Source organism: Trematomus bernacchii, unplaced genomic scaffold, assembly GCF_902827165.1.
Source record: "Trematomus bernacchii unplaced genomic scaffold, fTreBer1.1, whole genome shotgun sequence".
Lineage (NCBI taxonomy): Eukaryota > Metazoa > Chordata > Actinopteri > Perciformes > Nototheniidae > Trematomus > Trematomus bernacchii.
In genome coordinates, this window is record NW_022988097.1 from 5033934 (window position 1) to 5060072 (window position 26139).

At 41.7% G+C, this 26139-nt stretch overlaps 1 protein-coding gene across 1 annotated transcript in view; it reads right to left on the reverse strand.

Moving 5' to 3' along the window:
• The window catches only part of tenm1 (teneurin transmembrane protein 1), a 207729-nt gene that overhangs the window by 141972 nt on the left and 39618 nt on the right, over nucleotides 1-26139 (reverse strand). The window contains exon 4 of the mRNA XM_034121218.1: nucleotides 10728-10971. Within this exon, the coding sequence (XP_033977109.1) occupies nucleotides 10728-10971 (244 nt within the window). The remainder of the gene's footprint in view (nucleotides 1-10727; nucleotides 10972-26139) is intronic.

Below are 26139 nucleotides of genomic sequence, written 5' to 3' on the forward strand. Positions count from 1 at the left end.
AATAGGAGGGTTAAGAAACATATTATAAAATGGCATTTAAAAACACCTCTACTTTATAACTAGTCAAAAGCATCCATAAAATACTTATAATTCGGGTCAAATATTGTTTTATAGTGTTTTATGACTCTTTATATAGGGATATAGTCAGAAAGAATTATGTGTTTTCATGAATGGTGTCATGAAGCGTTATCAATACATTATAATTGGCTATGAATGCCTTCAAAGTCCACAACTTTACTTTTGTTATGTTAAAGACATTGGACAACTCGTGAATGAACTAGCTACCCAGCCAGCTAATGTTAACGTTTTTTTCAATGAAGTTTGTGTTGAAATGTTTGTTAAAATAAGGTACACATATTTCTGTATTTCCTTGCAGGATTTTTTTATAGTGGCCAGGACATTTTCATACAAATTTCAGTTGACACTTTGTTTATTTTTTTCACTGAGAAATGTAAATGAAAGACTCTTTCAATCAGAGTTCAGCTTGGGGAAAGGAAAAGAAAGAGGAGAGAGTGAAAAAAAGAGAGAAAGTTGGTGATGAAATGAGAAGGAGAGCAGCTGCTGCTCGACCTGCTTTTCAACACAAACTAAACCCAACCTAATTGAATTTAAACAATATAATTAGATGTTCATTGGTAATTACAGTGGATCCTTAGCTCAATCAAAAACAAACACTTCACATAATTACAATGTAATAATGTATCAATATGCTATTGTAGAAAAAACACATTTTGGGTTTCTATACTGTTTGATACACATTTCCAGCAGGCAAATATGATGCAAACTCATACAAAAGGATGAAATAAAGAAGGTGCAAATCATGAACTGTCTTTCTCAAGTGAGGATTCAGAGAGATAAGACAGGCAGAGAATACAGAGAAAGAACAAAGAGTAGAGAAATGAACGAAGAGATTGTAATGTTGAAGGCAGAGAGACGAGAGGATATGAGGGTTATGGAAAAATAATGTAATCTTTTATTTCCGTGTAGTGCTGCTGTCTTATATATAAGGGGAAAAGAGTCAGATTCTTATTTCGCTCCCTGCCTTGGTGTTTGGCTTAGGTTTTCAAAAAGCATGCTTTGGCTTTTAACGTTACAAGAGAAAAGGCTCAGATGATGATGCGTTTGGCAAACGTAATGCTATCTGGGGTGTTGGCCGGGCTTTTTGGAGAGCAAACTTCCCCCAATCCAATATAAAGCAGGATGAAGCAGCTAATTATACCCTAACTCTGAAATACTACAAAGTGGATATGCTAGATCGGGAGATTGCTTTTAATTCATTAAATAATGACACCATCCGTGTTACTCCCAAGGCTCATGCACTGTTGCTAGTTATCGTGCTAATGATAGCAGCTGATATTCAAGCATAGAGGGTGGAAGTAGTGGAGTACAAATACTTCGTTACTGTACTTAAGTACATTTTTCTGGTATCAGTACTTTACTCCACTACTTATTTTTCTGACGACTTTTTACTTTGACTTCTTACATTTTTAACACAAATACCTGTACTTTCTACTTCTTACATTTTCAAAACAGGTTTGTTACTTTAGTTTTAATGTGTGTTTAGTGGCGTGATCATTATTATTTAGAGTCATTGCGTGCCTATTGATTTGAACACGATCCGTGTATCCATCATTTCCTGGTCTTCTCTAAAGAAGAGGGACCAATGAAAACGTTGTCATGTTGCCGTTGTTCAGCATGGAAACATTCATTAGCTAACAATGACATTATTGTTCTATTAATATAAAGGGAGGTCAGGTACTCTTTAAAACAGATGGTAGTTATATGGGATTAGTTTTGTGTCATAAAGATAAAGCAACACTTTCTCAGAATCAAGAAAAACTAACAGTTTAAGAGAAAAAAAAACTGAGTCAAGCAAAATAAATTTAATTTAATAAATAAAACTATAAGTTGCAAACAAATCATTTGTGTAATCATGTAAACTATAAGTATTTTTCTTTGTTTTAACATATCTTTTTGTTTGCAGTTCTGTTTGCTTCTTTCTCAATGATCAGACTTTTGCTCTCGCTGCAGCTCCCTCGTTTTTTGTTTTCAATTCTGACACAAACGTCAGAGGTGGGCGGGACTTTCAGGGGTGCGTCCCCATTGGCTACTCAGATTTTGAGTGACAGCCCAGTCCTCTAACTCTTAGTTTTACTTGATTCTGAGAAAGTGTTGCTTTATCTTTATGAAACAAAACTAATCCCATAGTAGTTATGGGTACTTTTTACTTAAGTACATTTCGAAGCCCATACTGACTAAACCTCTTTACTCAAGTAAAAGTAAAGAAGTTTAGTCAGTACTTCTACTTTTACCAGAGTATTTTTAAACACGATTATCTGTGCTTCTACTCGGGTAAAGGATGTGTGTACTTTTTCCATCTCTGAAAAACACATTAATCAACTTCATAACAATTTTCTCCTGCGTGTTATTTATTATTTGTTTTACAAACATTACACTACGTATAGTATTCGTATACTCTCTTAATTATTTGAATGCCAAGTATGAGTCTTTATTTTTCTACAGCTCTGTGCGTTACTAGCATGTGCAGACTTGCTGCAGGAGCTGGTGTTAGCATTGTTCAGATAGCCTATACACAGGGGTGGATCTACGGGGGGAAAAGGGGGGGCAGCTGCAAACAAGCAGTTCATTCATTAAAAGTGAATCATTTTAAATATCATCTTAGGCCCGTTAAAAACGCAGCTACGGCCCTGCATTAAACTGCGGAGCGGCGTTCACAGACCGCGGGTCACAGAGCTGCAGAGAGACCGAGCTGTCCCAGCACCTGAAGGTGGATCAGCTTCCCCTGGGAGCATTTCCCCTTCCACTAGTTTTGTTTTTACTAAGGGAGCTTGAAACAAAATATTAATAAAACGCTCCTGTTTGAATCGATAGCGTTTAACAGACGGTCGCTGTTTGGGGCGTTACGTTACAAAATACTACGCAGACAGCGCTAGCTGGGAAATCGATCACTTTATCGATCACTATGCGGTACTATTAAATCCACGTAAATTACACATCACAGCAATGAGGCCAGATACATTAAACCAGGATACATCCTTTACCGTCAAACTGGGTCTAAACACAGCTGCCTGTGTGCGTTTGATAAATACTTTCTGATGTTATATTTATGATATGCTATGCTATTAGCTACATGGCCCTAACGTGTAAAGTTATACACGCATTTGTACCAGTGCTTTTCACAAGTAGACTCTTGCAGGCCAGAGTAGCTGGAGTGATTCAACAACAACAAAAAGACATATCTGAGAAGTGATCAGGACGAACAGAAAGAGGAAAAGGAAAAGAGAGTACACTGAAGAGACCAGGAGGGTCAGAGCAGGAGGAAGAGGAGGAGATGAGGACATTAGTGAAGAAGAAGACATGTATGTCAGGAATAAAGATGAAGCGTCAGAAAGAGGGACAGAGGCAGTGATCAGGAGGCAGATGAGACTCCAGCTGGACCACATGGTATGTTCTTATTCTCCTTGCATACATATTCCATTACAGCAGCACAATCTAGCGGCTCTTAGTATTGACAAATATTGATTGAAATGTGTTGCTGCACAGGTCACCTTTAGCTATCTTAAGAGATGGGTGATGTCATTTGTGTACTTAATTATAACTAAGTACTTTTACTGTACTTACAGTAAACATAATTCTAGGGTATCATGAGTACTTTCTGCTGTTTTATACTATATTTTAGTTTGTTTGTCTGAACACCTTGTTTCTCTTGTGCATTAAGAACACTTGTGCTAGGGCATGATTTAACAATAAAAAGGTTATATATACAGTATAAAATACCACGTACTGTCCGCCCTCCCATGCCACCCTGGCATGACCTCTTGCCCCCCCTTTGCCACCCCATGTAAAATGAACCGCCACATTACATTACATTACAGTGGTTCCCAACCGGAGGTACGGGGACCCCTGGGGGTACCTATTAGTTGCAGGGGGTACATAGAAAGATTAGGGATTGCAATATATTTCCATAGAAAAAATATTTTTAATCAATTTTCATAATGCTGGTGTCCTACCCCCAGAGCTAACAATGCTTATAAAAGACAAGCAAGCTCAAGTGTCTCATTAAAAGCTCTAGTCTTAACAAAAGATGTTGAAACTACTAGAATTGATTCCTAATATTATTTTTCACTGACAATAAGTGTTGTCGATCTGTTGTTTTGTCTGTCTGACTTTTGTTTTGTTATGTTTGTTTTTGCCCTATTACTGTAAAGCGACCTTGGGTCCCTTGAAAGGCGCTATATAAATGCAAGCTATTATTATTATTAAATGTCAAATTGAAATGCATTTGTAATAAGGTTGAGTAATGCAAGTGATTTCCTTTTAAGGAGCAGTTGGGTTAAATATGATTACAAAGGGTTTAGTACTTGTAGAATGGAGACCAGCTCAAAGGGTACACCAGACAAAGAAGGTTGAGAACCACTGCATTAGACGACATTATTACATTACATGCCAGCCACCGTTGCTGTTCAATTTAAAAATACAATTAATTTAGTTTACTTTCACGTGGTGTATCAGCGCCCACTTTTATCAAATAAATAAACTGTGTTGTGTAGGCTATTTAGTCAGACAGACGCCAGGAAATTGAAAATGTCTGCTCCTTACAGCAAATTTCACAAATTTCACTGGAAATAAATACTGATAGAATAATGGCAGAGGATTTGGTTTAAAGCATATCTAATTTAAATCACATGCTAATTTGCCACCTGACAGTTAATGGGGCATTCTGTTAACTTCAGGAATGTCATTACTGAATAACTTCTTCTGGTGTAATTGATAACACTGTTGTAACAAATGTAATAACCTGTTCATTTTCCTCATTGTAGCTTCCCTAATGTGGAGAAATCCCAAAACTTTCAATCAGCAAACTATGATTAGTCTATCACTATTTAAGGCCGGGGTTGAGTGAGAGGCCAGTTAATTGCTGTCCTAATCCTATGAGGAGGGAGCCGCTTCGCTTTGTGTGTCCTACAAACTACCTGCCACCAGTGGGACCCCTGTTATTGTCTTTTTAAGTAGATTAGAGTGTGAATACGGAAACAATATCTGGGACAGCGGTTCAATCTTTCACCAATTAGCTTAGCACAGCATGGACATCCTTTTTTCTCAGCTATCTAGTATCTTACTCTGATTCTATTTATAATAATCTGCACTCAGTGGGATTCAGCCTCACTCTGCAGCACGCCTGGCTGAAACTCATTTAACGGGCCCCCGAGGTGGGGGATTTTAAAGGAGACCCCTCTCCTGCTAGTTTATAATGACATACTCAGCCTGGCTCAGCATTGAAATGTGACTCAGGACAGAGTGTGTTACTTTGCCTCTGCGTGAAAATCCAGTCCTCTCAAAACCAACCTGTTGCAAAAAGCTCTCAGTACCGTCAACAACTACACAACTCAGTAAAGCCTTTAATATCCCACATGTGTTGCTGCATTTGTGCGCTTTTAATTTAAGTGGTCTCCTAAAGTTGCGAGTAATGCATCATCAAAGATTAATCCGGAAAGCTAAAATCGAGGAAGGAAAGTAGCCAAAGAAAAATCCCTAAGTGGTACGACTCTTTCAATTTATTTTACGCTCCACCATAAATTCTTCTTTGGGGTGAGCAATATATGTGACAAATGTAAAACACGGACATTATTCACCCAGTGAAGTGTAACCAGTTAAACAATAGAAAGCAACCTTGCCACAAACTGCTTTGTATTTATCCACCGCACACTATAAGAAATAGAATATGAAATGAAAAGCTCTCATCCAGTCCGAGTCCTTCATCAGAGAGCAAGCACGAATTTGTGCCTCTTTGGTGCAACATCATGAGCAGCCACTATAATGCAGCGCTGATATGAAAGAGAATAAAAAAGCCCTGGCAGCCAAGGATCAATGACTTACCTAGTTATTTTTTGACTCATCAAAGCGACTACTTAAGTCATACGGCTGTATTAGTTAACGGGAGATGAGGTTCATTTTCATTATGAAAAAGAGCATGTTAGATGGAAGACGATGATAGTAAAAGTATGCTGAAGGGCAATTAATCTAGGTAGCATTTCATCTATATTGTGTTTGGATAATGGAGGGCGAGGGGTGTCAAAGGAGGAAGCAGAAATATTGGGGTTAGGAAATCAAGCAATTTGGAAAAGTGGATCTAGGCATGTAATTATAAACGGCCCGAGCTTGTTCTGGCTGCTGGTGTGGGGAGACAAAGAACAGGCTACATATTGGAGAAAAAACATCAGAGCCAAAGAAACAACCAGATATGATTCATTGTTTGTTTTTTTCCTCTGCACTGTGTGTATATTTCCATAAGAAAAGATATCCTGGAGCCTGTAATTCTCAGACAAGCGATTGCCCCAGGTGCTCTCCGAGGGTTAATACCGGCTGAGAGTGCGACGTTTCGGGGCAGACGCGAAGCCTTGCCAGAGTGTTATTCTATCCGTGCAGCGAGGGTGTGAGGTCACAGGATGCTGCTAGAAGCATGGTCTCTGAAGGGCCCTCAGAGGACAGGCCATTAAAGTGGGGCCAGACAGCAGACTGACAGTGTCGCTGGACAACAGACTACATCCAGGCTATTCGCCCTCACACACGGCAGAAACACATCCATCTTCTGACGCCTTTTACTCTCACATGCAGCCTCGGAGATGGATTTTACTTTAAGAACAAGAGCAAAAGTCTGCCGGTGGGCTGAATGTTTTCAGAAATGAGTTTCTCTATCATGCTGCGTGACAGAATAAAGCAGAGAACAGCCCTTGTGTCATGCAAATTACAAGAACATTCTTTAAACATAATGGTTTGCATAGGAACTGCTGGAATCATCTCAAGGCACGGCAAGACAAAGTTATTTCTAGGAGTTTAGAGGCAAATGAAAGTGCTTTGCATAAGGGCAAACATGCATTAGAGCGACACAAAAAGAGGCAAATTAATTAAATTAAAGTATACAATAAAAGCAGAGAAGTAGAAAGAGATTCAGGACTGTTTCAGCGCATTAAAAACATCTCACCGCAGAGACAGATATTCTCTCTAAGCACTCAATGATGTTTAGGAGAGCGTTGTTGAGATGTAGAGAATAGCGTTGCATACCATTTCTAAATAGTGTGAATAAACCAATATATTAACTAGTGAAAGTTTAACTCTATTTTCAACATTTAAACTTTGGGGAGTTACGATATAAAATCAAATCAACTTCCTCTTATATGCCTGTCCCTAATGCTCTTCCATAATAATAGACTTAATTTGCATGTCCTTATTCCTTACTGAAATAATCTATGTTTCCATATATCCAGCCATCTTCAGTCTCTTGCTTTTCTTTTTCTTCCCGTGTGTCTATAATGACCCTTTAACTTGAGTCAGATGACATCCGTCCTTCACTGTCCGCCCCCGCCCTCCCTCTGCCCACCCATCAAGCGTCTGCTCAAAGCGGTGAGTCAGATGGGGGACACAGCAGGATGCACATGGAGCAACAACACACCTAAGGGTCATCGGCAGTTCAACTCTGTAAAGGCCAGAGATAAATTTAGGACAAACACGAACACGCAAAGAGAAAAATAGCTCGGCTCGGAGTTTGCCCACATAAGACACACGCATACACGCGAAGATGTCAAATACGGGTGAGCATTTTCACATTTGTGAGGCCAGTACACAGGTCGGGTCTACTGAGGTGCTTTTATTGCTCAGCTGAAGGCGGATCGGAGCAAAAGGGAATCCAGCTAAAGAAATTGCATTTGTCAACGCGTGTGGAACTCCATTCTTCTTGTGTGATGCTTTTTAAAAATGCTCCACTGTTCTTCCTGGCTGCCTGCCTTTGATCTTCTCAGACAATATCCAGGGGCGACGCCCAGGAAGCTCTGAATTCATATCAGAGGGCAGATTTCCCCCGAGACAGGAAGAAAATGAGAGTTCCCTCTCTCCGGGAGGTCGAAGTCTACGGCCCAGAGGCTCTACCTGGATATGTGAGAATGAGTGTGTGGGTGTGTGTGTGTGTGGGTGTGTGTGTGTGTGTGTGTGTGTGGGTTGAGGCCTACGCGCACGGGAAACAGGTGAATGCAGATATTCCGTACTTGTGCGTGTATAAAAGTTTATTTTAGATGTGTACTTGATTATAACTATTGATGCAGCAATGTGTCTATCACAGCTGGTAAAGGTGGAGCTCATTTAATTACTATATACTGCTGCTGGATATCTTAACCTATAATTACTAGTATTTATTTATTATATTTTGTATTAGCTTATCTAAATGTGTAACGTGAATAAAGCTGTCAGATAGAAGCAACAGAGTAAAAAGTACAATATTGGCTTGCAAAATATATTGGAGTAAATATATAAAGAAGCATAAAACTAATACTTACTTCAAGTACAAGTATCCCAAAAGTGTACTTAGGTACAATACTTGAAGAAATGTACTTTATACATTACATTCCACAACTGAGTGTGGTTCAAATATTCTCCCTTCTTAGCGATAGGAGGAGGGGAACAGGTTGTACACCGGTCAATTTATAACAGTCCCAAACATTTGTTACGCCTCCTAACACACCCAGTATGCGACCCAGTCAGATATATTGAATATCCATATCTGCATCCTTCCCCTCCCACAGGTTAGCCTCTCCAGAAACATAACAGATACGCAGCTGAAAAGGAAATCCATGCACACTTCAAACAATCTTAATCTCCGCTGACGCAACGTCAATACGTTTCAATACGGATTTATCAAATGCGCTTCGAGGAAAATAGAAGTACGCTTGACAACGAGAGATGTTATACACATTTTTTTGAGGTCACAGCATCACTTGTAATTCCATGCGCACGATCCCCCGTGTCAAGTTTGTAAATACATGATAAATCTTTAATCTCACACGCCTGAGATTGAGCTGATAACAGCAGCAGCATCATGGTGATAGCAAAACATTTGAATCATTAGATTAGTAGTGTATCTGGGAATGTGACAGAGGAGAGAGGAGGGCGCGTGAATATTAAATACTACCCAAAAGAGTTAAGCTGCAAAGACTTAGTCATTTCTTGGTGTGTTCCCCGATGCCAGAAGCTAGATAGAAAAGAGCCAATAATATCTGAATTATGGTATGAAGGGACAATTATTCTATTGACTGAGAATGTGATTACATTTTATGTTTCAGAACTAATAGCGCACTATCAAATGAAACTTATTTGACTACAAAGTCCCAAACGCAGATATGTTTTACTTCAAGCTACTGCGGAAATTGTGTTTCATAATCACATCTCTCTTTGGGTGAGACTTCTTTATGTTTGGCACATTTTGTCAGTTTTTTGTGGGCTGCCTTGATCAGAAGGATTGAACTCCCTTCCTGGGATACATGCATGCTCCAGTAATTATGATATACTAAACATCTGAACATCTCCCCCCATTAAATACCTATGCTTTGATGCACCATCTTTTCCCGGCTACCCAATTAGAGCAGACTTTGCTTTTTAATAAAGTATAGCTTAAAGTGACAGGCGCTAAAACTGAGCGTAAGTATATTCAAGACAATTGTTTTTTGCAAAGTGAAGCATGTAAACATGTTCATGAAGAAAACCTGATAATTATGAACCTTAGAATAAGCATGATGTGTCGAGAACGGACTCCCCCTCGTGTTTTATAATCACATCTCTCTTTGGGTGAGACTTCTGTATGTTTGTTCAATTTAGTTTTGAAACACGTGAATTTTATTAAAAGCAAACATAACACATAGATTTTCTCTGTAATTACAATCCACTTCTGACAGGTCCCTTACATTGATAGTAATGTCTGGCCAGTGATTAATTTAAATCGTCACTGAATCTAATTTTATTCTTCCTTTCCTTTAAATGAGGTAAGATCTAATTATGGCCTAATGCATAACTTATTAAATCCTTCTTCTGGTGTGGCAGCCTGCCAATCTCATCCCCACTCATAATAGCATAATTCAGCTGGCGCACCGTGATCTCATTACACATGCAAACGTATTCTTTTGCACCTTGCTGCCTCCTCTCCAAATCAGCCTCACAAATGAGGATCTCCTAAATAATTCTCTGATCAATTATTTCATATGCAGCAAGCAGATGCTTAATTCCGCTTGATAGGGATGAAATTCCAGCAGCTCTTCGCCAAGCATTTGGTAGAAAAAAAACAACTCTTGGGTACAACAATTGGAAGTGGAGTCTCAAGATGTTCCTGAAAATAGGATTTCTACTAACTTTTATTTTAAGTATAGTAGAAACTCAGGTCCTCTGGTAAATCAGCCGGCAGTGGGTTGTTATAAAAATGAGAAAAATCTAAAAAACCTGAGAGATTCGTTACGACTTTGATGGTTTGCAAAGTCCTGTAATAATACCCCAGAGGCCTGTGTGGTGTTCCGCTTGCTGCTCTCGACATGAGCAAAACATGTCCACAATAACAAATCCTTTAGTCCAACACTCGTTCTTCAACATTAAGCTCTGATTTTCTAAGAACATTTTGTAAGTGTGCCAACTCACACTCCTACCGAAATGATTTTATTTAATCTAATGAGCCTCATAATGTCACTTGATTAAAGAAATGTCTTTAATCAAGTGACATTATGTTGCATTATGCCTTGAAGATATTTTTCATTTGAAGGGGTCTTTTTTGCAAAGTCCCACGTTTTGAGCTGAAAGCTTTTGGAACGAAGCCTGATTTGTTTCAAATGACTTACAACTCTTTTTAAAAGAAAAAGAAAAAGAACCTTTGGGGGACATTTGTTGAATTCTCTTACCTGGTCTCTAGGGGGATGTTGCTGTTGAGCACCCAGCTGTTGTGAAGCTGTGCCTGGTCTGTGCTGGAGCTGGTGTCCCCCCCCTGGCCCCCCTGGCTGGCCTGGCAGCGCGTCGGCATCGTCTTCCTCTGCAGGCTGACCTGAGTGTACGGCGCCGGGCGGGCACAAGTGCAGGCGTGGGGCGGGGGTGGAGGCGGGGGCAGCGGGCGAAACGTGAACTGACCACCTGGACTGCTGGGCAGCTCTGCGCGGAGACAAGAAGACAAGAAGGAGGAGGAGGGGGGAGGAGAGGAGGGAAGGGGAGGCGACAGGGGAGAAATAAACAAAGCTTTATTAGGAGAGCCGTACCATAAATTACAAATAAAAGTGGCGTGTTAGTTGACAGTTTATTGTTATTACACTGATTGAGGGACATAAATCAGCTTGAAAACTGTTACTGTCCAGTGCCTTCCCTTCCTACCTGCTTTGATACACTTCCAGCAGCCCTATAAATAGGCTCTTGGCTGTCTGCAACACTGAGCAGTCTTTAAAGAGCTAACAGCTCCAGCTTAATCTGCAGCCGCCAGCCCAAACTACCCATGTGATGTTTATTATGAGATCTGTAGCTCCACGAAATGAGCTAGCCAGCTGTAACTCCCTCACACTGCTAACCTCGGGGTCTAGCTAGAGCTCTCTCGATCCATCATTTATCATCCCCTTCCCCTATAACTCTCCCTCGCCCCTTCTCCTCCTCCCTGCTGCTATCTCTCTCCTTTCAGAGAGTCTTCCAATAGCGAGAACGGGCTAATTACAATTTTGCCGACTGAAATGAGCGTGCATATGTTTGTTTGATGTGTGACTGCAAATTCAGCTGCTTTATTGCATTTATTTCCATGCATCCGTCTGCATCCGTGAGTGTACATCAAGCATCCTGGGACGTCAGTTATCAGTGTTTAGGCGGGCAGCCCACGCCATATGTTTGCAGCGCGGTTCTACGAGCGCGGTAAATCCCCCTGTCCCTAAAGACCCTCTCTGCCCAGCTGTATTGACAATGAATGTAACGCTAGCCTTGAACCTTTTGTAAGGGAATCCAGAATATGGTGGACAGACAGGCCCACAAGTCTATTTGCTGCCAAAATGTCAGCAATAATTTAGCATCTTGAAATGCAACCCACCTGGGAGACTTCCACACTCTTCCCAAATCAAGTGTAAGTCTTACAACACCAGTGAACACATTTCATGATTCTTGCCAAAATTGAGAAAAGTCAAGAATTAAATAATAGCTCTCTACAGTGTATAATGCCAGCAAAAACACCTGCATGCTCCTGCACTTCAATTACCATTACAACTAAAATTGAGGCGACATCTTTTCCAAATACTGACGGGAAACAGTTATGGAACCTGTTATCGCCAACATTTCCATAATACTAAATCTGCACACATGCAGTGACATTTTAAGCAATGTTCATAGTCATCTTGCTTTGAGCTCTTCACGCTAAATTATTGTCGCTTTTTGCACACAGACATGTGAGCAACTGCACTATGTGTCATATCCGCCAATGCTTCATTGACACACCACATAGCACATCAGTTTTTATGGCTTTCAGTTGTTGGAAATTCACATTTACAAGATGTATATTGTGGCAGTGTTGTAGGAGAGCTAAGGAAGGGCAGGAATAGTTCTGTAAATAGGCCTATAAACATTTCCTCAGTAATGTATCCATGATGCCATCTGTCCGGCTCAAATGGCCTTCTGAACAACGTTAAAGTAGCAGTTATGACGTTTCCACTGCGTGTGTGTCTGTGTTTATATATCTGCATATTTGACAGTAGTATTTTCAAAATGACTGTGTAAACCCTGTCAAAATGCTCTTTGAGCAAATGACAAGTTTTTCATCTTCCAAGAACACATTGCCGCTTATTGATCTTCCAACATGGCTAAATTGTCTTTGTCACATTTCCAAAGCATGTAATAAAAATATATTTGCCTCCTTCTCTGCATGCTGACACAATGAAATTATCTCTTCTTTACTCATGACAAGCCATTACTCACAACATCATATATTTATTTCATGATTTCACAGAAACATGCAGGAGGGGGGCAACTAAATGTTCTCCTACTGCCATTGGTGTTTATTGTTCTGGGACTCCTGCAAAGATGCACATTTCCCACTTGCGCATAAGTGTGATATGTTTTAGCAAATTCATGATGTTTCTATAGAACAATAGCTGAAAAGTGTTGTTTGTGGAGTTCCTTACAGTGGATGTGTCATAATCATAAACTTTTGTCTGCGTTAAATACATCGTAAAGGGGACATTTAATAAGAAAACTCACTATTTCAGTGCATGCGCACATACATTTTTAGCGCCTAACAACCCACAAACTGGGACGTACGCATGCTAATTATAATATACTAAACATCTGAACATCTTCCCCCATGGCTTGAGAAATACCTTTGCTTTGGTGCACCATATTTTTCCTGCTAGCCCTTAAAGAGACAGGCGCTAAAACTGAGCTTTAGGACATAGGTTGAATACAAGTATATTCAAACTGAAAGTATGAGAAATATAAAGTGTTTATTTCACTGTGAAGCATGTAAACATGTTCTAGCAGCAAGACAGACTTCAAGTATGAACCTTTAAATAAGCACGATATGTCCCCTTTAATAAGTGTCTTCCCCCCTGAGAAATATAATGCATTGTAATATGGAGAAACACAACCTGCCTGTCACCACCACACAACATCAAACGGCTTTCACAGCTAATCAGTGTGCTGTTGCTGCCTACATAAAGACCTGGTAAAATGACAGGAAACGTATTTGTGTCATCACCTGGAGGTGCTGTTTAGTCTAAACTAATGGATGTGGAAAAGGGAAGTTATTTTTGTCTGAACCACCTCTGAGTTAAAAAATACATGCTTAGGGAAAACTGACAGAACATATTTAGAGCACTACTACATCGTGTGTCATTGTATCACACCAGGAACTTAAAGTAGCGCTTCACTTTTTAGCAGTCTGAATCATCAGTAGCCCAACTGGGAGTCCTCAGAGTCCATACAGAAATCCCTTGCTTTTTTTTCTAGACACTGTTAGTGGATGTTTTTAGCATTTGTTACAAAAAACATGTTATTTTTCATCTAAAAACTACCATGCAGTGCCTCCCCAGAGCCGGGCACTCCAGTTGGAAACTTTCACTTTGCGCTTGAGGCATGAAATCAACTTTAGACTTGTACTGAATGTAACTTTGTTGACCTCAAACTTGACTCCGATTCTGTTATTAAAAAAAAATTGTAAACGACTGTGAACATTTCTACAAAAGCAATTTTTTCTTTATTTCTAAAACGCTGAAAGATTCTCTTGACACACCACAGCATTCACCTGCCAGCCTCAGGTGTGTCAATGAATCACAACACATCAACAGTATTGAAAACTCATTTGAAATACTAATGGCATCACTCAGCTCATTTTTATTTCATAAAAGTATCCATTTCACAGCTTTAAAACACTTTTTAGTCGGTAAAGGTGAAGCCACACGGCTGTATTTTGTTGTTGTCATGGAGCCAAAATAAGCCTGATGACATCCTTAGGGTAAGTTGCTCAAACTGTTTATAACAATGTTTTCACAGGAGCATGTTTAAAACTGTTTTTTGTTGTAAATTAGGATGTAATAAATCTTTCGGGAGACATTTCTAGATATGTTCTATTTGAACATGTCTTACAATGGGAAGGGGTTGAGAAAAATAAGAAATGTTTTTTGACCTTGCAATTGCAAAACCAAAATAATAAATCCAAGGTATTTCTACCTCTAGTTCTTATTTAACTATGACTTTTTAAGTAAACCTGAGATCTAACAGCTCTAGTGATACAGTCCTTGCAAATGTACTTGCTAAGTTTGTGTTTCCTGGCAACGGAAAAGTGGAGAGAGCATAAAGTGGACAGGTTGGGAGGGAAAAGACAGGGATCGAGCGCCAGTGGAGAATGTAATCTTGGTGAGTAGGGTGACACAGGGGCCCGGGATGCCAGATGGTGCTTTAGAAGGCTAAGCTGAGGCAGCTTTGGGTCTCCGGCACTCCCAAAGACCCACAAACTGACTCAATTCCTCTCATCTCGCACAAACGCACAAATGGCGAAACACTTGCTAACTCTCACCTCCTCTCTTGCTCTCGCACAAAGTCACATCAAAAACACGCAAGCTGTGATGTTGTGTTTAATAGTAGATGTAACCCAAATAGGCCTGGCAATGTAGGGCAGGGGCCGTGCACAATTTGGCGAGCCAGCCAGGAGTTCAAAACATAAAATCAGCTCTGTGGGGGGCAGATAGGGGCCAGAGGAGGGGCCATTACTGCTCAGGATGACATCCTCTGTCCTGGAGCTCCTCTGGGACTTAGCCCTCGAGAAAAGACACATTTGGAAAGTCGCTTATGAGATATTTTTCCTGGAATCATCAGCTTTTGGTTACATAATCGAGATATGATGAAAAGCGCTTTACAGCCAGCAGAAGCGAGATCTGGGGGGATTTACTTGGAAATGTAACAGGTAACAGGTATTAGGGCCAAGTATTAAAAATGCATTACTGTAGGTGAGATGGAACAGACATTAAGTATTTATACCAATTTAGACATTTAAAGCCAAGTCATACTAATGCAATGAGAGGAGAAGAAATGACTCAGCCACACACACACACACACACACACACACACACACACACACACACACACACACACACACACACACACACACACACACACACACACACACACACACACACACACACACACACACACACACACACACACACACACACACACACACACACACACACACACACACACACACACACACACACACACACACAAATGACTTAGCTGTCATCATGGTGGAACTCTCTCAAAAAGTGATATTAACAAGCAGGTATGAAGCTGTGAAAAATGAATCGTGCGCCAAATAGTCGTGTTCATGAATGCCCGTCATGCTTGTCATTAAAGTGTTCTACTTTCCAGTCTGGATGTGCCTGCCAGATGTTCAGCAATACCTGCAAATGCTCTTGTAGTTGAGAAATGTAAGAAGTATACCGTTTTAAAGTTTAGTAATAGTAATCATGGATAATAAGGGTAATTATCAGAGTTGTAAGGGGTTGAGAAAAAAGGGAGGAGTCTTTCTCTTTGGGAGATCTTTTGGGAGAATGTGTATGTTTATAAAAAGAAATGTATGACACAAATAAGTAATACATGTTCTTTGGCCATGTGCAGAAGAAAATATTTTAGATTTTAAGGGTTTATTTTCTCCTCAAAATCAGCCTGTTTCTCTCTGTAATTACTGTTTTTAGCAGCGAAAATAGCTGAATTTCTACTATTCTGTCATTTGTTATTCCTTTTTATACCGTTTTAGATGTAACGTGAGAGTTTTTCAGTTTTTTCCTATGGTAAAATACAACATTTAAGTTCTCTGCACACCCCAATAGTTTTTGTCCAGTCTGTAAAGTGTGAAAGCTGCAACAATGGAATGTATAGCTCCTTTAATAAGAAGAGACCTTTACATTAGCTGTGTACTAGACCCCAAAAAAATGAACCACAATGATATTAAAGCCTAATATTTACCAGGCCTTCTTCACTCTCTGTGTTTCCTCACGCCCCCTTCCCCTCTCTTTGTTATTGTGCTCAGCGCTCTAGTGCAGAGTTAATTTCTTATTACAGGGAAGCCGTATACAATCCATAGAGCCTGACCTCGACAATATCAAACCTGCCTGTCTGACAGAGGAATGTGATCGCTTTAGAAAACATTTAACAGTATTGTTGGACAGGTCCCGGCGAAAAAAAAAACCACATCATCCACTCCACTCTAAAAATAAAAGCTTAATAATTTCCCCGAGGATAGCTTTTCATCTATCTCGCTTCTTAATTGACTTGCATTAAATTGCCACAAAGTTTATTTCACTGTGCCTCGATGAAATAAATAATTAACCCCATAAAAAGGTCAGACAACTGAAATTAGAACTCGTTGGGTTTTGTTCTTCTTTTTTGCGGTAATGAGATGGGATCCTGCCCTAGCTGACCATCTGTCTTTGTCTTAACAGAGCTCCTGTCCAGGAGATAACACATTATCTTCATCAGACATAATAAGTTTTAATATGATTCCTTTCATTAGCTGGCCGCTAATGAATTTGGTGCGAAGGATGGTAATATCGATAATAACAATAGTGAATGATAACGGGGAGTAATATTGCTAATGATCCTGGCCCCTCACGATGACATGAATAAAAAGTTGCTGATAATAGCGCCGGTGGGGATGAAAATAACAAAGATAATGGCGATAGCATCGGTAATAGCTGTGGTAACAATGATGATGAAAATAGCAGCGATGGCAGCAGAAACGCTGATAATCATGTTGATGACACTGGACTCTGAGACAGCAATTAGAATAAAAAGAAAAGCCAATGATTCATGTCTTCAGACAGGGATAAACGGTGGGTTCTCCTTTTGACAAAGTAACACAATCATGTTGCCCAATTAAAGCAAATAAAAAATACAAATGAAGAAACCAAGGGCTTTAAGAGCTTTTCCTTTCATACAGTCGATTTTCAGAGCTTGATAATTAGAAGCCATGCATCATAGGGCTTTTTCATACCGCAGGACTCACTGAATGTGCATGTGTATTGGCATGCGTCGAGTGTATATCTATGTGCATATTTGTGTAATTGCTTGTTTGTTTCCACATCTTCAACAACAACTCCGGAGCAACAATCATGTTTAGGCTGCAGGTGATTCTGAAAGTAGCATTTCCCTGGAGATGGCGTGAAACCTCCTGAGCTCGACAGCGAGAGGCTTACCAACACTTCACTGCAGGGGCCCGCGCTCAAATTACATTTTCAGATGAGCACCCTCCTTCGGTTCTGCGCTACAAATGATCTGTTAAAAACTTGTAATTAATATGCAGATGTCTCACAGACAGGAGATACCACACCAAACTTTTTGAATCTAAATGAATGAATTGCTGCAGTGATGACGTGTTTGGTAGGCCGACCTGGATATACTGCACTGTGATGACATTCTTAGACTTCACACTTATTTATATTGTACAGTATACAGTATATGTAAACAATAGGATTTTTCCATTGGATTTTGGAAGATGTATATTGTACAGATAGTCAAATCTGTGGCAAATACACATTTTGTTCAGCGGGATAACCTCCACATATTAACACCCCGTTTTTAAAAGGTAAATGCAATCACCAGAAGACAAAAAGCTAACATGACTCCGCTCTGAATGATGACGTTTAGTAGTGTTTTTCTATTTTTGTAGAGAACCGCCATGATTATGACACATAGAAGCCTTGGAGATTCACAAGTGGGATGTTCACTGATGTTTCTCATGTCCTAGAACACAATGTGAAAATCTCTTCAGTTTATTAACTGCAGTCCTTATTTTAGGACTCTTACCAAAAACACCTTTACATTTATTTTTACTTTGAGACGAGCGAACCGGAAGATGTAAATGGGCTAACTAATTTCCGAGTTTGAGGACTCAATCCTGCACCACTCTATGAGGCCGATGCAGGTTTGCTGTAGATGAAGTGAAACAGCAGCTAGCTGAGCTCAGCTCATCTCTGGTGAGAGCACAGCAGTGTCCTGATCCTCCTGACCTTGTCACTGCTGCAGGGTGCCCGGTCACTGCCACCTACCATGGAGCTCTGCAGGTGTTTGTGAGTGTGCGTTGGTGCATGTCATAGCTCCATGTGTGCACATGAGTAGGTGAAACAGCTTTGGAGCATGTCCAGGCATGGCGGTGTGATGTCATGTGAGTTATTAGCCCGGGTATGAATTTGCATTGCCAGGAAGAAGGCGTGACAAGGTGTTAGAGACTCAGGAGGTGAAGCGCCACAATGGCCATTACGGAGATTAGTGAGCACATTCATCTTCTACAAGAACTGTGATTATTTTCCACTTTGCCTCCTCGCTCTCTCTCCTCCACAATATGCAACTCCCTCAACCCCGAAACAATCACAACAAGCACACACGGAATATGTAGGAATTTCGCTTGCCCACACATGCATGCACTATATTTCCTGCGACTTCGTCACTAAAACAGGAGAAAGTGCCTGGGCTTGACAGCAAACAAAACAACATGAAGAGATTCCTGGCAGGCTAAAGAGAGAGTAGTATCAAAGCTACAGGAATGCACCACCAGCAGCCCATTTTTTCACCCAGGGAGAGAGAGGGAGAGTATGCGCAGTGTTGTAGCAGACCTGAGCTGCTGGTAATTAGAATGGGCTCTGAGGAGAGACAGGCGGTGGAATGAATGCAAATGAATTCACTGGCTCCGGCACTGGGCTCCTCAACCTCACTTTTCATACAGCATGCCTTACAGACATGGAGATACTGACACAAACAGAGTAGGTCCACACAGTAAACACTGACTGACATGACTGTGGACATGCACGTGCCAACACACACACATGAGTGTGCAAATAAACGCAAATCCGCAGGCGCCAGACAAATACGAACCCTGCAGTGCACGAGGAAGCACACGCAGATACACATTATCCTAATCCCTGCCACAGTGAGGAGAAAAAAAAGGGGGTGAAAATGCTTGTTCCCATCCACAGCATGTCCCACAGCGGAATAAACAAACCCTTCTTAATTGGTGTCGATTTGGAACAGAGTGATGATTCATCATGCAGAACTCCCCAGCAGAGTATTGGAAACCCAATCATTTCTAATCCATATGACCTTGACAGAGGGCCAGAGTCAGGCTCCAACTCCTGCCACGTGCATTGTCCGGCAGACAAAGTCAAGGTATGGCAACTGAGTTTTGCAACTCGTTGAGTACTGAAATCCACCAAAGTCAGATCACTTCACTGATTACTCCATCTCAGCCATCGGCAAATCTTTATGAAGCACTAATTTCTCCACAGCAGTCATAAATCAGGGTACTATAAGCTTTCCGTCATGATGATGGCACACCAGAGACACTATTTCAATACCACGCTCGCTCCAGTCAATAACTCCTATTCCCATTACATCTACCAGCGCTGCTCTGGACTTAAAGAAGTCCACCGGTAACACCTCACTCACCTCTCAATGTCTCCGGTAGTTTGCCATGTGAAACTTTGATCAGTAACTCCACGGCCCTTCTCAAGGAGAAGCAGGTCGTCTGTGAAGGGGTCCTGCTCTTTACTTGCTGCTGCTGTAAATGAGTCTAATTAACACATCTCCCTTCCTTTCTTTAACCAGGCATCCGGGGCCAACTAGAGCCTTATTATAAAGTAGATTATGCATGTAATGTCCCCATTGAGATTACTGTATGGAGCAAGGCATTCAGTCATATACAGTGTGTATGCACCAAGAGGACAGGTCTGTGCGAATACGGGAAGACGGGAGGGATAGCAGAAAGGATGAGGGGCTGCTTGGTATTCCGACAAGAATGTATAATAGATGGTGGAGGGAGATAAAGGTACAAAGAGAGCGCGGGAAGAGAGGGAGGGAATAAGAGGAAAGAGATGTGCCTCCAACACCACCTGCGGACTCGGCTGGCGGCCATCTTGCGGTCAATGAGGTGAGTGCAGCCACCGCCCTGGGTCAGCATTAACACAGACCAATGACAAGTCGGCACTTGCCCTCTATTGCAACAACACCTTGCCGTTCCACTCCACCGACCGCACCTATCACACTGATCACGACGTGCACACGCGCTCCGAACTCTTCTAACGTCTGTCTCTTTCTATCTCTCTGTTAAAACGATGCACACACAGCAGGGGAAGTTTAACAAATGTGGGAACAGATGCCCCACATCAGACTGCAGTTGCCCTCTGCTCCCTGCGTGCCTCCAGAGAGACAGAGGGATACCGTTAACCAAGATAAGACCTCTGCTGTCTGCTGTACGGTGAACACACACCGTACACACACATTTTTCAGCCACTGGTTTTCATCCATGTTCGTATAAAGGTGTCAGTGCAATCAGAATATCTCCTTGATAGCTACAGTATGTGCTCACCTCTCCTTTTGAACGCCTTCGATCAACACTTTTTCATTCTGTCTTTTGGAGGACATGATTTCCCTTTAAGCAGGCTGCCGTAGACGTCTTCTCACTTATTAAACTCAAGTAGCTTCTTTGATAAATGAAGAGTAAAACAAGACACTTACTGACCCTCTTATGAAGCTGAAAGCATAACTTTGTTTTGCCAAAAAGCCTCTCAAAAGGTGTGTATCTCTCCCTCGCAGACAGTTAGAGATTCATCCAATGCATGACACAGATTAACGCAATGCAAAGCTAATTCGATACAATCCGTTGCAGCTGTGATTTATTATTGATTCGCCTCAAATCTGGATTCAATAACTTCTTCATTTTTAGTAACTCACAACAAAGAAAATCTATATTTCCTCATTTGTATTCAAGTATCGAATTAGGGATGACGTTTTCTGCCACACTAACATACTGTAATAACCATAGGAAGTACTACACTGTGTAACTTTTTATGTAGTCCAAAGGAAGGATGGATTTTTCACTTAAACGCTGTCGACAGGCTGTTGTTTACCTCAGTTTCCACCTCAGATCCGGATTGGATACACTCAACTTCGTCATTAATATTGATACGCAACTGTAATGAGCAAATTCTAATTGCTTCACAAGTGTGTGATTTGATACACAGAGCGGTAAGCATGGTTTAAAAGTCAGTGACATTTAGATAACTATATATAGAGAGTGCAGTTTATTGAGAAACACTGGCTGGCTGCCGGGTCATCGAGGAGATCAGACTGAATAACATCAGCCAGACAGAGAGAGAAACCCTCTCAGACAAATAAACAGGAAGTTGTATTTCATGGTGTTTTTCGGCCACAAATTAAGCTGCAGCTTTTTCATCAGATTGTTGTTTGGATCAGACATAATCACTTCGCTCTCCAGACGCCACACTCAGAGGGGGACCGAGACGGAGGATATGGAGATGGATCAAAGGTTTAGGGTCGACACTTTACGTGGTGATCTCGCTGGCATCAATCTATCATCCCTTATGGTCTCTACTTCCTTTCTGACATGGCCTGGATATCACCCTGGTTAGCTGAATTACATGATTAAAGATCTGTGAGCATATAAAAACCGAACTCATGTGTTGACTGCATGCTGACCGTTGATCCTGGAACTACGGTCTCATTTTAGTCAGGTCCATTTTATTTGTGTAGCCCAATATCACAAATCAAAAATATGCCTCAGGGTGCTTTACAATTGGTGCAGGATAAGACACCCTCTGTTATTAGACCCTCACAGCAGATAAGAAAAACACTTGAATGAGGAAAATATATACAATATACCTCAACAGGACACAAACGAGACGCATACAGTTATAGGGGTCCAATTATGCTCATTTGTGTGCCTCTTCTGTGACATGTTTACATGCTTTAATGTTCAAAAAGCTCTTTATTTTTCTCATACTGCCTGTGCTGCAGCACCTCTTTTCACCCTCTGTCTGAATCCAGAGCCCATGCAGTCTACTCTGATTGGTTAGCTGGCCGGCGTGATTGTGATTGGTCAAACACTTAGAGATGTCCCACCCCTTATCCTATCATGTACAATGTGTTTGAGAGCTAGACAATAGAAGTGGGGTGTTACATAGTAATGTCTACGGAAGCAAACAAAGGAGTCCAATTGAGGCGTTTCAGGCAGGGGGGGAGTGTGTGGGAGAGAAACTCCCTCTGGAGGGAACTTTGGGATTCTAGCCTTTGCAGACCATTTATGGCGCATTTCCACTACAGGGCCTCGCTCGGCCTCGCTCGGTATGGCTAGGCCTCGCTAGGCCTCGTTAGGCCTTGTTAGGACTGGCTCACTTTATGCTGCGTTTCCATTACAGTTTAGTAGCTGGGGCAGTAACTATAGTAACGCAGTGTAGGCGGAGCCGTGACGTCATCTTCAATGAGAACCACAGAAAAACAACATCAGCCGTTAGCTGTTAGCACTCAAGCTCACAGCTCCTCATATCTGTTCAGAAACTAGACAAAAGTTAAACAAGTACAAACCACAGACTGCCTGTGTCATGGCGAATACAGTCGCTGGTTTATTTATGTCTGTATAGGCCGTTGTTGTGAGTGTGGACGGTCGGAGCATATACTGCGTTAGCTTAGCCGATCTCCATTTAGACAACACGCATTTTAAAAGGTTTTTCGCCTGCCGTCTGTCTGCAGACTTGTCAAAGCATTAATTCATGGTTTTTGCTAACCGGTATCAGTATGTTGTTACTTCGGCATCATTTTGAAACGTGTATTACAATTAAATCACAGTCAAATATGTTCATCTTGTTGTAGTTGTAGCCCCCTTGCCAGCGATTCTCTCTCTAGTTTAGCATACTCAGCCCGACTCAGCCTGGTTGTTGGCCCGGAAAGAACCTCGATTTTATGGGGCCAGAAAAACTGTGAAATAGTACCCGCTAGCCGGTACTACGCCAAGTGGAAACGCAACCAAAAACTGTCCGGGCACAGCACGGCACGCTTAAAGTGAGCCCCACGCTGTAGTGGAAATGCGCCATATCATGCACAAAAACCTGTAGGAAAGGGACAAACCAAAAGCTTAATACGGCCCCTTTAAAACGTATAGATTGCCCCACGTTTTGGAGATCATGTTGATTATGGTATACTTATTCTTATATCTTACTTATATATATTTAAATTTGACAGACTTTATCGTATTATTCATGGTTATATAAGGCACATCATGCAAGATATTCCTTAGTAGTCTATATTCTAGGGAAAAAGTTGCCGGTAATCATACCATGTCAGTAGATAGAATTCTCGCAGCAATTATGTTGGGCATCTGGTCTCTCAGCTTGGAACTGAAGCACTTTACAAAAAAAACGTTTTCTATATCAAGTGGATGGATTTTAGGTGGCAAAGATACCTGAGTCATAACAACCCTCAAAACCTTTCACAATGTAGATAAGAGTCTTTTTATTTGCAATTCAGTTTTTTTTTTCAACACATTGAATATGCTTTGCTATGGTTATGAATCCTTTGGTGACATCATAATATCTGTTTTTTTTAAAGTATTATTTGAACAATGTTTATGTATGTCTTTGTGCCAGCTTTAAAGTGTTGAACCGAAAAAATCCTGTACTGCACAAATACCTAACTCTGCAAACTGTCAAGAATATGCAGACAGGCATAGTCAAATGCAAGATGAAAACTTGCATGGCAAATATCAAAATTAGAAGACGAGTCAATAAGCTATTACAGAGAGACAGCTAAGTGTGCACTTACACATGGCCAGGTAGAGGGATGTTTAGATAGCCATTAGCTAACAACACTTTATGACTATTCAGAAGCCACTCACAGGACACACACTTCCAAACACTTATTGCTATTAGCATCCATTAACATTTGTGTATAATCATGTGGGATGATGTGCGAGGGAGCCTCATCTGCAGCAGGGCAGGGAAAATTACAGCAAAATCCGTCTAGAAGATGGTGACAATCCTGGAACAGTGGAGCAGAGGGCGCAATACAGATGTGAACACGGCGCATCAAGCACCTATGTATCTTATAAACAGCCACAAAAACCAACAATCCACACCAGGGGAGGAACATAAAAAGCCTACGCATCCACCCTTCATTTTTATACCAACCACCAACAGTGAAAATGTGACACCATTGCCCTCAACCTCACCAATCTCTTTTTCTATTCACAACTGTGACTAAAAGGGCCACTAACCTTGGACACAATCACATAAAATAAGGCACAACAACGACAAAAGACTGTGAACGACCTCTTCTAAGAGGGTCAGTTTCTCCAGGCTATAAAATCTTAAAAAGCTAAAAGATAATATTCCGCCTCAGCCATGACCGAGGAGACAACGACGAATTGCGAGAGAGGGGGGGGGGCTGAGACAGGACCCCGGCCTTAATGTAGTTTGTAATTGTAAGTGTTGGTCTTTAATAAAAGCCCAGAGTATTTGGTCAGGCTAATAGACTGGGCTCTCTAAATCCTGCCCACCATGCATTATTCAACAGCCATTAGCTACCGTCTCATCTGGGAGGCTTTATGAGTCCCATCATCGGCTGGGACCCGGGCAAGGCACAGCAGAGGTGTGTGGGGAAGGGAGGAGGAGGCGGTTATCTGGGGAGAGAAAGGGGAAAAGGAAGCGATGCAAATACAGGTATGGGAGGGACAAGGGGGGAAGTTAAAGAGGATGCACAAGTCGAGGATCAAAGAGGAAAAGCTGACGAAAGAAGGGCGTGATGTGGCATAGGTGAGGGCCTGTGATATGGAAATGACTACAGGGAGATGAAGAAATAGCTGGATGAAAGCCAGAGGTCACGAGGTAGCCATATGAAAAACGCAAAGACGTTGATGCAGGGAAATGAGAGGAGCGCTGACCGATGGAAGGTGGCGGGAGTGGGGGCGAAACGCGTGGTTCTCAGTGTGGCAGGCAAAGCCACGGGTCAGAGAGAGGCAGGAACTCAGCCACAGAGAATAAAAGAGAGGTGCCAGCCTGAACTGGCATTTTCTGCTGGCCAGGAACATAAATGTCAGGTGCTTCCTCCCTCTTCCCTCTCAACCTTTTCTTCTTTCAATTCCCCTCACCTCCCTCTCAACCTCCCCCTGCTCCTTCCACTCCACCTCCTGCTGCCCTTCTCAATCTGCCCACCTCTCCCCTGCCTCTCACCGTCTCCCAAGAGCAGTGCCATTGGTAATTTTGCTTTCAGAGACGATGGAAGGCCATGGAACACATGGAGATGCAGGCTGCTCAGTTACCATGGTATCGCTGGCCAACAGGAATGGCGCCAACACCAGGACGCGTATGTGTGTCCGTGTGTGTACGGGTGTGTACGGGTGTGGGTGTGATACGCACGCTCTTGAGTGCATCTACACGTCTGGGTAATGGGTGTTTAGCAAGCCTGCCAGACTTGTCCCAGCCACGCTCTCCCAGACTACCAGGTTCTCCTGACCCTCTGCGGCAGCCCAAGGACACACTCCTGTCTCTCTAATTAAAACACAACCCTGACACGCACACCACACACTCACACACCGCATACACCCTGCAGGTCTGCGGCTTAAAATAACCTTAAAAGGAACAGGCAGAGCCATCATCCCCTGCACTCAACACCTCTTCAAAATCCACTTGGTGGTTTCTCGCCAGGCAGCTCCTTGGAAGAGTCAAACCTGCAGGAAGATTCGCAACAACAAACAGCATCTTCAAAATGCACCGCTCGTTTATTCCAGGAGTCATCAAAGGAGCTGCATTTATTATTGCATGGCCTTCCTGCAACAATAGCACCGCTGTCCTTGAAGATAATTGTCTGCAGAACTATTTGCAACCCTCAGAAAATCACAAAGGGGAGAACTGTCAGAGTGGCTGTGGTCTGAGAAACATTTCTAAAGCTTTTCAGAACTGTCCAATGCATAAAATATAACTGCACATGCATAAGTCTTTACATTTCTCAGGTGCCAAGTAT